This window comes from Chenopodium album, chromosome 24, assembly GCF_948465745.1.
Source record: "Chenopodium album chromosome 24, dcCheAlbu1.1, whole genome shotgun sequence".
Classification (NCBI taxonomy): Eukaryota; Viridiplantae; Streptophyta; class Magnoliopsida; order Caryophyllales; family Amaranthaceae; genus Chenopodium; species Chenopodium album.
The window spans coordinates 30,181,679-30,195,325 of record NC_137857.1 but is presented as its reverse complement, the minus strand read 5'-3'; the positions used below and the strand labels follow the sequence as shown (position 1 = coordinate 30,195,325).

At 34.1% G+C, this 13,647-nt stretch overlaps 1 protein-coding gene across 2 annotated transcripts; it reads left to right on the top strand.

The window, feature by feature from the left end:
* Positions 1–355: 355 nt before the first annotated feature.
* LOC145611362 (MACPF domain-containing protein CAD1-like) lies at positions 356–13,448 on the top strand. Of its 2 annotated transcripts, XM_081666690.1 has the most exons (7): positions 356–834; positions 3,677–3,912; positions 10,602–10,797; positions 11,076–11,259; positions 12,015–12,169; positions 12,679–12,897; positions 13,036–13,448. In XM_081666690.1, exons 1-7 carry the CDS (start codon positions 577–579, stop codon positions 13,315–13,317), a joined length of 1,530 nt encoding a protein of 509 aa, XP_081522816.1. In that variant the 5' UTR covers positions 356–576; the 3' UTR covers positions 13,318–13,448. The 2 variants fall into 2 exon arrangements, with proteins under 2 accessions (XP_081522816.1, XP_081522815.1); XM_081666689.1 differs by having other exon boundaries at positions 358–834; positions 12,679–13,448.
* The last annotated feature ends 199 nt before the right edge of the window (positions 13,449–13,647 follow it).

Below are 13,647 nucleotides of genomic sequence, written 5' to 3'. Positions count from 1 at the left end.
GTTGAAAGAGTGTTCACAGAAAAATAAACCAATTGGTTGTTGGTGCAATGGTGATTGAGACTGCATTCGGTAGGTAGGAACCGTGTTTGATTTCCCACAACAACAATTGGAAGGGGACTGAAAGCTAACTAATTTCGAATCCGGTTTAGCCTAAAGGGTAAATAGAGTGAATAACAAAAAATAATAATATATAAATAGAAAATAAAAAAAAAAAAAAGAAAGAAAGAAAGAAAATGAAGAACTTGCTTCGTTGATAAGAGAGTATTGAAGGTTTGAAAAGAGGACCAGTCAACGCCGAATCTTCCACTTCACATTCACTAAAAACGCGTTTGAGTAACCCCGCCAGCCAACCCATTATTATTACAGTCAAAACCTCACAACAACATCAACACTTCATTCCATTACTTTGTACATTCAAAAGTCCAACCTACCCCACCTCTTCTTTCAATTTTAATCCCTAAAAAACCCTTGATTTCCTGCAAATATTATTTTTTTGATTTGGGTTTTCTTTAATCAATTATAAAGCTTTGTTCTTGCTGCTTTTTTCAACTTATCTGAGCTCTATCTTGTTCAAAAATGGCAAAAACTGATGCATTAATCACTACATTAAGCAATGCAATCCAAGCAGTTGGAAGAGGATTTGATGTTACTTCAGATATTCGATTGTTATACTGTAAAGGGGCACCTGGGTCTCGATTAATTCATATTGATGAAGATCATAAAAGGGATATTTTGATCTCTCATGATGTTGTTCTTCCTAATGTTTCTGTTGATATTGAGTATTCTCCTGGGAAAAAGGCTTGGGAAGCTACTCCTGTTTGTAACTTTCATGAGGTGATAATTTTTACCTTTTTTTATTTTTTAATTTTTTTTTTATTATATGTTTATTTTCTAAGTTGGTTTTGCTTTTTGTGGTGAAATTATTATCTGGGTATTTCTTAGAATTTTGATTGATGCTGTGTATATTTTATATGATGAGGTTTTTGGGTTTTTTTTTGGCTTGTTTGTGTTTATGTTGTCATTGCTTAGGGTTCCTTATTGTTTGAATTTCTCAATTGGATATTGAAAGATAAGGTTTTAGAGTTATTATTGTACTTGAACCATTCATCGAGGAGATAAAATATGATTAAAGACTTGGTATCAATTCCCGTCTACATCAGTGTCCTTTGTGGTTTTCTCTACACCGAAACAAGTACGTAAAATAAAAGAGAGAATTTGTGTATGCTCATGGACTGTAATAAAGTTTTTGGGTGGTGGACTAAGGAAGGTTCACTTCAAAACCCCACCATATTATGAAGTGAGCAATTTGGAAGTGTATTATTATAGAATAGAGATGTCATTTTAGTCATCATGATACAAATCAATTTTCGATGTACTTTTGACAGATGGTTGGTTTTGGACATTACATAGCCCTTGAAAGAGGCTCTTTAGCAGAAATCGTTATCTATCTGCCTCTACTGGACCAATGTGTTCCAGATTCTGTCGAAGTAAACAATTGAGTTTGTAGCGGTTGAAATTGAAATAGTTCTCTCTGTTCTGTCCAACGCTGTTCGACTTGGACCAGTGTTTCATAGTCTGTAACTGATGCACGTCAATCAATGCCTTATCAATCCACGGGTTTGAAGAGTGGAAGAGTGGGACTATGGCGGGGAAAATGAGAGAGAGGGAGACCGAAAATGACTTGGTTGGAAGGAGTTAGGAAGGATATGAAGTATATGGATTTGCATGAGGATAGCATTGGATCGTAAGGGATGGAGGAGGAAGATTTATGTCGATGACTACACGGAATAATCAAATTTGGTTCATGTTAGCCGACCCCACTTATGGGATAAAGGCTTTGATTGATTGATGCAGCCTTAACGCCTTGCCTTGGACCTATGGTGGATTAGCTGCCTCTAGGGCTCAGAATGGCTACTTTGTTGCATCAGCAGCCGAGCTCTGAAATGTTAAGAAGGGGTCACCCTGTCTGCAAAGATTGTCACATCTTAAATGGATTTTGAATTTAGGATCTTTAGTAAACTGTGTCAATCACTCTACTAAGGTACTCTTTGCCAAGCACAAAGACATAGGGTGAAAAGGGATCATCCTATCTCATCCCATTTGTGCTTGAAAAGACAATGTAGAGTCATCATTGAGCATAATTGCTTTCTGTAAACTGAATGCGAGCCCAGAATCAGCAATCTTTGCTTTGAATACACCCATTCAAAGATATCATAAGCTTTCTATAATTCCACTTCAATTGTGGTCTTAGAGATATGTTCTTCCTTCCAAAGAACTTCATAGAGTCTAGTGCCAGCAGAGCATTATGATCAATAACTGCTTGGAGAAGTCTGAATCAGTATTTTGCCACATAAGCAACTGAGCTCTGATGTTATTGAGAAGGATCACCCTGTCAGCATGATTCGTCATATCGTAAAAAGAAATGTGACATTGACTTCTTCAAGCATTAACCCAGTTTTGAGTTCTGACAAGACAACTGCAAAGAAGTCTGGATTGATCATCTCACAAGATTTCTTCATTTAGAAACAATACCAACCATACGGGCTAATTATTAAAGTTGATGATTCATACTGTCTTCTTTGATTCCGTAATGGCAAAATCTGCATAGATGTCCATCTACTTCTGGCTTGGTAGCATTGGCCTATATCTTGCAAGCCCCGGTTTAATAACAGTGACAGACCGAACTTACTATCCTCTCCAAAAGTATCCTAACTCCTCCAACCAAAGCAGGATTAGTAAAAATCTTAAAACTCTCTATATATTCTTCTTTTATTTATCCAGCACACTATCTGGCTTAAAAGTCGTTATTCCATGTGAATCCATTATGGAAAAGGTGTTTTCAACTCCTTTGGTTTCAGCAATTTTCTAATCCAAACCCTTGTATGATCCAGAGAACTAATGTACAACAGATCCTATTTGGCTTTTATATAATGATTATATAAAACATTAACAATCCAACCTCCAGTATGTGTATATGAGCTCTACTTTCATATTTTCAATTTTTCCAGAAGTAGGAGATTCTACTAAATCAGCCTAACAATTGAAATATATTTTTCTATTTCCCCCAAGCATTCTCCTTATTACTACATAAATTACAAGAGTGCTATGATCAGATGTACCTGGCTCTTAAACTTCAAATTCAACTGAGAGTTGTGTTTTGTGCCACATTGAATTGCCAGTAAGCCATCTTTGCTGTGAACTCTTTTCAGCAACTCAATCTTTTTGAAAAAGTTTTAAGTAAATATAACTTTTCTCAACGTGAGTTTCAAAACATTGATACATGCACCCCACTCTTTTTTATGCGTTCAGTGAAAATGCTGTAGCAAGGAGTATTGCTAGTTCAATTAATGAAGTATTGTTACTCAAGGGATGTTTTACTAGTGTAATTGAACTCCATTAACTATATTTTTGGTCTTCTTAAAATTTCAAAGGTCCACACAAAGGATGATTTTTATATATCATTTTTGAAATTCTTATGCTGATCAGTTTTTCCTGGAGACATTTCTGTTTCTTTTTAGTTGTCATGGCCTAAGTGGAGATGAATTTTTTTTACAATTTGTACTTTATTAGTTGACATTGGTGCTATTTGGGAAATATATTGGAATATGGAATATTCATATATGGCTGAATTTTTAATTAATTAGTAATAAAAACTTGTTTTCATGTTTTCGTTCAGATGTCAGAGCATTTCAATAAGAAGTCAGGATTGACTGGAAGTATACCCCTTGGAAGCTTTAATGCCATGTTTAATTTTAGTGGTAATTGGCAAGCTGATGCAGCAGCTACTAAATCCCTTGCTATGCTGGGTTTTTTCATACCCTTGTACAAACTTCAATTGAAATCGCAATTAGCTTTGAAGGATGAAATTAAAGCTGCAGTTCCTTACACCTGGGATCCTCCTGCTCTGGCAAGGCAAGTAAAATTAGTTAATCCTTCTGTCCCACATTACTTGAACACATATCTGTGATATCACATAGTTAAAGGAGATAAGTTGTTTGGTTATCTGTTGCTTTTTTAATAGAAAGATATATGTGATGGGAGTTCGTGCTTTAGTGGGGAATTTGTACGATTATTTTAATTTTAACATAGGTAAAGGTAATAAATAATTGATAATTGGTAGGACCATACCAACAAATGAAGTGTTCTATTAGTCTAAACACAAATGAAATTGAAACATAGGGATGACAAGGGGTCGGATTCGGATTTGATTATGCTAAATCCAACTCCGACCCTGCAAGCTGTTGATTTCAATCTACCTCCGATTCTGACCTTGACATTCGACTCCGATCCGACAAAAAATCCCATTATTCGACTCCAACTCGACCGACTTTGACTCTGAATCTCACACTTATTTTGACCTAATAAGCAACCAAACATCTAATAAATGTTAAAAACCTATAAATCCATTAATTAAATAATAAAAAAAAAGTTCATTTAAAAGTCGGATTCAGATTGGATAAGTTGGAAGAATCCTCCTCTGACCCTCCTCCGACTTGGAGTCTAATTCGGTAATACAGAGTTGGATTAGAATAATTATTTCTCGGATTCGGTTTAGATCTTTTTTTTTTTTTTTCCGGTCAGATCGGACCATGTCCAGATCCCTAGTAAAAAGTGTTCAAATCTTGGGGGTTACATATTCTGTAATTTCGTTTCGTGCTTTCCAAATTTCCATTTTGATTCATTATCGTTTTTCTGTGGTACATGCTCTTCTTTCTCTACTTTTGTTTATTGGTTACGGACATAATTCACTACTTGATGTTTACTTTGATTTTGCAGTATATGTACCTTTTAATTGTCTTTTCTTAAGCTACTCATTTTGTTTTAGGCTTTATTCTCTTCACCTTATTCTTGTTAGAATTAGACTACATAAGAATATTCACCGGACTAAATCTTAATTCCGCTTGCTTATTGCCATGTATCTTCAATTTCGTATATGTAAAACATTAAAAGTTATGAAAATTTTATATTTGAAAATACACGTTGAGACTAATCTAATAGGATTCCACTTGATTATGTTTTTTTCTTATACATAACCAATTAAGGTCAAAGTTACTAGACAACCACATCAGACTAGATTTAAATTATTCAAACCATACCAGTAATCTGAACACTTTATTTCAGGTGAAGAGAACTAAGGGGCCGTTTGGTTGGGGGTATTCATCAAAGGGAAAGGGAATCAACCACCCTATTCCCTTTGTTGCTATTTGTTAATCGTTTTTTCCCATTCCCTTTACCCTCTCCATTCGCCCAAATTCTTCTAAGACCATTCCCCACCCCCTAGGTATTTCCATTCCCATTTCCTACCACCACCACACCACCACCTTCCTACCTACCCACACCACCGGAGCCCCTCCCTTGACCCTCGCCGCCTGTCCCCATCCCCGCAAAGGCATTCCCCTGGTCGTCGTGTCCATCCGCCACTCGCCGACCATGTTCGAACCTCCCTCAACCCTCGTCGAAGGTTGTCACACTTCCCCCATCCCTCGAAAACCTTCATCACCGCCCTGTTTCGATTGAGGAAGGTGTTGCGAGGGGAGGGGAGAGCAATGCGAGGGGCGAGGATGGCTGGAGAAGGGAGGCGAAGGGTGAGTGAGGTGCGGCGAGTGGTTCGGTGGTGGTTTGGTGGTGGGAACGTTGGACAATGAATTTTACAGGTGGTTGTGTAGTGGTGGTGTGGTGGTGGGTCTCATTCCCCTTATTTTTAAAACAAACAACACCCCAAATTTTAGGCATTTTCATTCCATTCCTTGTCTTTTCCTTTGTTTATTTCGTTCCGATTATCCCGTGCGAACCAAACGACCCCTAAGCCTTGGATGTGGTAGATCGACTAATAGTGGTGTTCAAATCCGGGTACTCGGGTTTTTGGGTACCCGAAAATGCGGGTACCCGGATTATCGGGTAGCGGAACAATCGGCCCATGACCCTACCCGAGAAACTAGGTACCAGGTCCCATGACCCTACCCGAGAAACTAGGTACCAGGTACCCGAATTACTAGGGTCGGGTCATAGGGTACCTAAATTTTGAAATTCTTGATTGAGAAAAATGGAAAACAAAGTTATATTCCATCTTTGAGGATTAAGATCGTAGTTTTAAAAAGTTGTAAAAGAAATTGAAAAAAAAAAAAATTCCCAATAATTACTCAAATTATTAGATCTATTAATCAATTAAACACATATTGAATTTGACTACACTTTTACTGAAAATTCATAACATACTCAAAATTCAAAGTTCATAACACTCACACAAGTAATCGACAACAAGATTCCCAAAAAATTATCAAATAAATTGTTTTGTTTAGGAACCAAAAATCCCAACACATTAGTTTTCTAACAAACCCACAATTATAACAACGCGTGGTTCCTACACCCAGATGGTACACCTGAATAAAAACACAATTGTTTTGAATTTCAAATTTTAAAATTTAAAATTATAATTTCATTTTCAAAATCTTATTATCCAAAATACTATATTTCGTTCCCATTCTTTAAAAAAAAGTTCTTTTCATATTTTTTCACCAATTTAAAAAAATATTTAATTATAATATTTATTTTAATGATTGTTCTATGTACTTTTTATGAGGTTCTTTATGTGAATATATAATATTCTTTATAAATTAAGTTACTTTTATTCTCTAATATAATTTCACCTAAACATAACTCAAAATTTCATTTTTCAAGTTTAAAATTTAAATTTATAAATTTCATTTTCAAAATTTTAGTTTTCAATTTATTTTTTATTTTTTTATTTTTATTTCATTCATATTTTTCTCCATATAGTTACAATATTCATTTTAGGGTTGGTATATATAAATTTTTTGTGATGTTCTATATGTGTTTTTAATACGGTTCTCTATTAGAAAACATGATGTACTTTATAGTTGTTTGTAAAACTATATCTTTTTCCTTATGTCCATAGCTATATCATATAATGATTTTTTTTTAGATTTTTTGATAGTTTATTTTAAATGTCTATGTTTTTTGATTGTTATTGCAATGTACTTTTATCGTCACATAATGTTCATTGTGAAATATTTTTTGAATTTTGTCTTTGGATCGTGGTATGTATGTATATAAGTTATGTTCAATACGTAATATTATCATGTTCTTTGATAATATTACGGATGTTCTTTAGACCTGAAAAACAATCATCAATAGAGGATATCTCAAAAGAATATCGTCATCAATCATCATGATCTTGATTTAAAAAATAAATATACTTAGTTAGTGATAATTAATATTAATGATATTAAAAAAATATAGAATTAATAAATGTTATATTATTTTAAAAAATATTATAATAATTCAAAGTAAATACAGAATAAATCAAAGAACATCTAAGCGAAGAACATAAAGGATAAACATAAAAGACATTCATATAATTGTTCAATACTTATAATAACTCAACATAATTACAACAAAATATAAAGAACATAATCTTCAACCTTGGATAGATAAAATATAAGAAAATCATCTTCAACTTTTGTCATATGTATCTCTCATAAATATCAAAATTGAAAAAAAAAAACAATAATATTTTACAATAATCGTGCAAAATAATAGCGAAATATATTCAATCTAATAAGCAAAATCATGAAATTAAAATCATAACAAATAAAATCAAATTACCTTTTCCGATCCATTGATTATAATGTCCTCATAATTTGCTCGGTATTTTTCTCTCTATAAAATGATTTTATTAACTTTGTTCTCTCTTAATTCGAAATTGAAATATGGTGAAATCTAATTTTAAAAGTTATGTAAAAATGGAGGATATCACGTTGAAACCCATGAATTGTGGAAGAGATTGATTTATTTTTTTTAATAACAAACTTACAGCTTGCAAATAAAATGTTAAAAACGCATCATTTTACACTAGGTGTACCATGAGAATGGTACACCCTAGTGTACTATGCAATTTTCACAATTATATATATATATATATATATATATATATATATATATATATATATATATATATATATATATATATATATATATATATATATATATATATATATATATATATATATAATTACCATAAGCGCACCTGTGCTGCATCTATGTGTGTTGTGTATGTCGTCACGGCGTCATGAACTCTTTACATTTTGATGCTAACTGATGAAGATAAAGCAATTGATCTGATTTCCTCGTTAGTAATGGACTTTTTTTTTGACATTTTGCTAGCAATCAACCGTTATTGATTACAGTTATTGATTTGTGAGATGTAAGAGAGATTGAAGAGTTTTTGAGATAACAATGGAGGAGAGGTTGTAGAGTTGTGAGAAATTGAGGATTGAAGAGCAAGGAGGAAAACAAGAGATGCGGCTATAGGAGGAGAGAGAATAAAAGTGAAAAATGTTAAACCCTACCTCCAAGTAAAATAGACCTGTGAATAAAAAAAAGAAAAAAAAAAGGGTCAGCGGGTACCTACGTCTCTTACAACACGGCCATGCCCCGAACCGAAAATCTCCCTAATTACCCGACCCGCTAATTCTTAAAAAATAAAAAAAATACCTTACTAAATCAAGCCGGGTCATCGGGACAATGGGTCGGGTAATTTTGAACACCCCCTATAATGACTAACATGCTTACCAATGCACGGCAGTATGTTATACATTGAGATATACTAGCATTTGTTTTAATATGTTTGTAAAAAAAAAAAATTATGGTAAAAGTGAGACCGGTAAATAGTGCAAAAGTGAACATGTCGTCAAGCTTGAGTAGATTAGTAGGGGTAGTAGCTATTCCACTTCATTTTTCATGCTTTTCAATGCACACCATTCTAGTACTAAGCTAGGTAATATAATTACCAGAAGTTGATATTATGTAATAATATTCATACTATATTGGTATTTATAACAATGTGAATTACAATCATTGGTCTTTTTTTATTTTTTTATATTTTATTTTGAGGCAATCATTGATCTTAATTATTTAAAGCTCACTTGTACTGTTGATTGTGTTTGTGATTGTGCTGGTGGAAGCTATTTGTTTTAGTATGTTACTTGTCTTTTGCCTACCTGATTCAACTTAGAAGTTGTGTCTATTCTTGTTAATTTATCTTTCGCAAAAATTGGTTAATTGAATGCCCCCCCGTCTTGACCTTACTAAAAATAATATTCAATTAATAAAAGTTTAATTTGTGAAAATAATTAAAGTTCAGCAAATATAATATAATCTCAGTAAAAATAATATTAGTCCAGCAATAATCAGGTGAAGAGAGTAGATGCCTAATAACTTTTCATAACAATCACAAGGTATATTGAGTTTATTTTTCTTCCTTTGAGATTTTCAGATGATAGCATAATCACCGATTGACCATAGCACCTATCAGAAAAAGTTCAGAATTTTTGTTGGGCATTCGTGATACTTAAGTTATGTGTATGCCCTAGAAATTTAAGTTATTTACCTCAAGAAAGTTTGAAGTTTGATCCTTCCTGGATCTATGCATAATGATACTTTCACCTAATCCTGATTGTAGTGCACTTTACTTTGGATTTTTGCATATAATGATCTAGTAACTAATTACAATTATAAATTCAAAAGTGCTTTTGTATGTACATTTAAAGAAAAAAAAAACCTGAAAGTCAATTAGTCTCCTGTGTAGCGGAAATAAAAAAATATTGATGGGTATTACCACCTCCGTTTCAATTTATTTGCAACAATTATACATTTCTACTCACACTTTATGTAAAATCATTGCAAATAATTTGAAACGGAGGTAGTAGTTTATATTTTTTTGATTGAGGCTGAATTATGACGGTTGATTACTCTGAACATTAAAAGAAAGATGCAAAGTAGGGGGGCCAAAAGTCTATCATAAATTGAGGGTAAAGAACATATAACTTTAAAATCAGAAAAGGCCCAATGAAACAATTAAGACTCAGGTCTAGGTCTAGTTGGACGTTTCGGTAAATGTTATGCAGGATATTACATGTTCATGTTCTTAATATAACATAGATGTTCTCTACATGGTATTCAATGCAAATATTGACGCTCTTTTTAAGGACAGTGAATGGAATGAAAGTAACAAAAACTATCATCAGTCTGCATGGTTTTCATGTAGTATCATCAGGAATAAGGTCCTGTTGTTCTCATTGACTGAGCTGAGCTGAACTTATTAGAGCTGGACTGAACTGAACTGAAATGAATATTTTATGAGAGAAGGAAATTAGGAGCTGAACTGAACTAAACTTATTAGAGCGGAACTGAACTGAACTGAAAATAATCATATGAGAGTGACAACTTATCAGGTTTTAATCATCTCATAAGAAACTAATCTCTATAATGATGCCTGATAGATTTATTGTTTGTTCCACCGGCATGACCATCTGCAATACTCTAGTCATCTAGTGTTTTTGGTGTTTTAGCAACTTATTTCAAGTTTCTCTTGAAAGGTAGGATCACACACGCGCGCGCGCGCACACACACACAGAGTTGTAAACATGTTTGTGTGATTCACTTTATATTAAATATGTTTGGTATTGAAATGATATGGCAAATGTTTATATTCTGCTGATATCCCTTTCTTTTTGCTAGAAACTTGGGGATGAGGTTTCCGATTGATAGCTCATTTGAGTTTTCTTTTTGTTCTTTTTCAGTTTTATTGAAAATTTTGGTACCCATGTTGTTAAATCTGCAACCATTGGTGGGCGGGATGTAGTTTATGTCCGACAAGACCAATCTTCACTTTTATCAGCATCAGATATTGAGAATTATATGAAAGACATTGGGGATCAGAGATTTACAGACTTGAGAGGCCAGCCTAATGCTTCCCCTCTGAAATACAAGGACAAGGCTAGTATTGCTGCTTACCTGCTTTGCTCAAACAAAAATATTTTTTTATTTTATTTTTCTTGCTATAGTAGGTGCAGTTTTTATTTTTATTTTTATTTAGTCCCTGTCATCCCTGTTATCACTGATACTGGGTGTGTTTCTTGTGAGGAGTGTCTCTCTTTATCTTCCTCTCTTGTTTTTGGATGGAAGAGAGGAGGAAGGAGTTCTTAGTTCCCCCCTTGTGCCTCTAAGTCACTAAACTGAAGTGGGCAGAGTGACAAATCAATATAATCTTGCAGGATGTTACTGTTATTTTTAGAAGAAGAGGAGGCGACGATCTTGAACAGAGTTCAATCAAGTGGGCAGAGACTGTCTACTTATCACCGGATGTAATTGACATGACTTTTGAACCTATAGTCTCTCTTCTTGAAGGAGTACCTGGTCTTAAACATTTAGCCCATGCTATTGAGCTCTATTTGGAGTGTAAGGTTCTCTTCACAAGTCACATCTGCTAAATTTTCTATTTATTTTCAGTATTTCATTCCTTCTAGTATTATGTAGTTTTTCGTTCTTTAAGTTTTATATGACTGCCACACTTTGCTTACAGCATTTTTCATTACAATAAATTGTTGTCATATGTAACAGTCATCAGTTACTCAGCTTTACCAGCACCATGGATCCATAATTCCATACTGTACCAACAAAGAATTAGCTGGGTATTTCGTATAGAGAATGCTTATTTTTGTGTTCCTATGATGTGCAACTAAGTCTGTTTAGAGAAAAATAGGATGCCATCTGAAATAATCACTGCCTCTGTCCCGTACTAATATTCGTACATTCTAATTTTAGATGTCACAGCTTATGTTCCTAGATATTTGTATGTATCATTCATCAATGATTTCATTAGGTATCTAATTTGCTACACAAAGTTACTTTTTCTAGAACAATATTTCCAGCATATAATTTCTTATTTTGTTTATTTAGCTTTTAAGAAAACAGGATAACTCACAATATTTACTCTCTAATAAAAAAATGGAAAATAAAGTTCACTATGACGTATGCAAGTTTTTTCTCTCGGAAAAGTGGTCAATCATATAGCTTTATCGTCCCTATGTGCATTCTTTGTTGTGTCATTATTCTTTGAGAGGTAGATGTCTAGATGTGTATTTGAGCTACTGTGGGAGGGGAGAAGTTATTCTGCATTTTACATTACTGACTTGTATTTTTGATTTTGTCAGATAAACCACCTCTTGAAGATCTACAGTATTTTTTAGAATTTCAAATACCTCGAGTCTGGGCACCTGAGCAAAGCAATCTGCAAAGAAAAGAGCCTGTTTGCCAATCACTTCAATTCAGCTTGATGGGTCCCAAGCTCTATATCAGCCCTGAGCAGGTGACTTATCTATTCTGAGTTTCTCATGATATATTCGTTGATAGCAGTTCTGTCTTGTTCAAAAACGGGTTTTCTAATTAACATTTGTTTTGCTCTGGTTTCTTAATTTGGTGATTGATGATTGGGGAAACCTGATCTATAACTCGAAGAAAGAAATCTGATGTATGACTCATAGTATGATAACTATGCCTGGTTTTATTCTGTTAAGTAATAAGCGTAGAGTTACAATACCTGCAGATGTCTAGCATTATAATAACTGCATAAAAAATGACTCCCAAAATATCCGGTCTTCCAGGGAATAATGGCATGTATATTTTATAACATACATGTAATGTATGAGATCCTACGGTAAGGTCTTTCAGCGAACCAGATATGGTGACCACTGCGTTCACATCCTTCTATTGGACATTTCCAAATAATTTACTTAAAGTTTTGCTATATAAGAATAAGATTGCTCTTTTTTTTTAAAAAATTCACTCTGACAAACAGTCCATGACGAAATTTAACAGGTGACAGTTGGGCGTAAACCAGTAACTGGTCTGAGGCTTAGCCTTGAAGGTGCCAAGCAAAACAGGCTTGCCATCCATCTCCAGCACCTAGTTTCACTCCCGAAAATTCTCCAACCCCACTGGGATTCCCACATGGCTATTGGTGCACAAAAATGGCAAGGACCTGAGGAACAAGATAGCCGTTGGTTTGAACCTATTAAATGGAAGCACTTCTCTCATGTAAGCACTGCTCCTATAGAATATAAAGAGACTTGCATCGTCGATCTTTCTGGTGTACATATTGTAACAGGAGCCCAACTTGGAGTTTGGGATTTTGGTGCTAAAAGCGTGCTTTATCTCAAACTCCTGTTTTCAAAGGTACCGGGTTGCACCATAAGACGATCTGTATGGGACCATACCCCTTCAAATTTTACTGCTTTGCATAAAGCAGATGGTACTTTATCCAATGAACAAACTCCAGAAGATAAGAGATTAGACAGCGGTGTTGCTGCAGCAAAGCTTGCAAAACTAGTAGACTCGACAGAGATGTTAAAAGGGCCACAAGATTCACCTGGTCACTGGTTAGTAACCGGTGCCAAGCTTGGCGTGGATAAAGGGAAAATTGTTTTGAGGGCCAAATACTCCCTTTTGAATTACTGATACATGTCATTTGTGGTGTTGGTTGTTTATGTCTTAGTCAAATTGATGCTCCATCATTTTTTGTAGTCTTAGTCAACTGGATCTGATTGATTGTATATTCATGTAATAAGTGATGCGTTCTCAATTGTCAAGCTTTTTTTTTTTGTAATATATTTTTTTTAGGGTTTTCGATTTAGTAGTGATATTACTACTCTAGAGCCTCTTTTTCTTTTGGTTCTGGGTATTCCTTGGAAAAATGAGGAACTTGGTTGTTAAGTGCCTGTTGGTGCTGCAAATAATGTATAGGTTTCCACTTGAATGTTGAAACGTTTAGCAATTCGGGTTAAATGG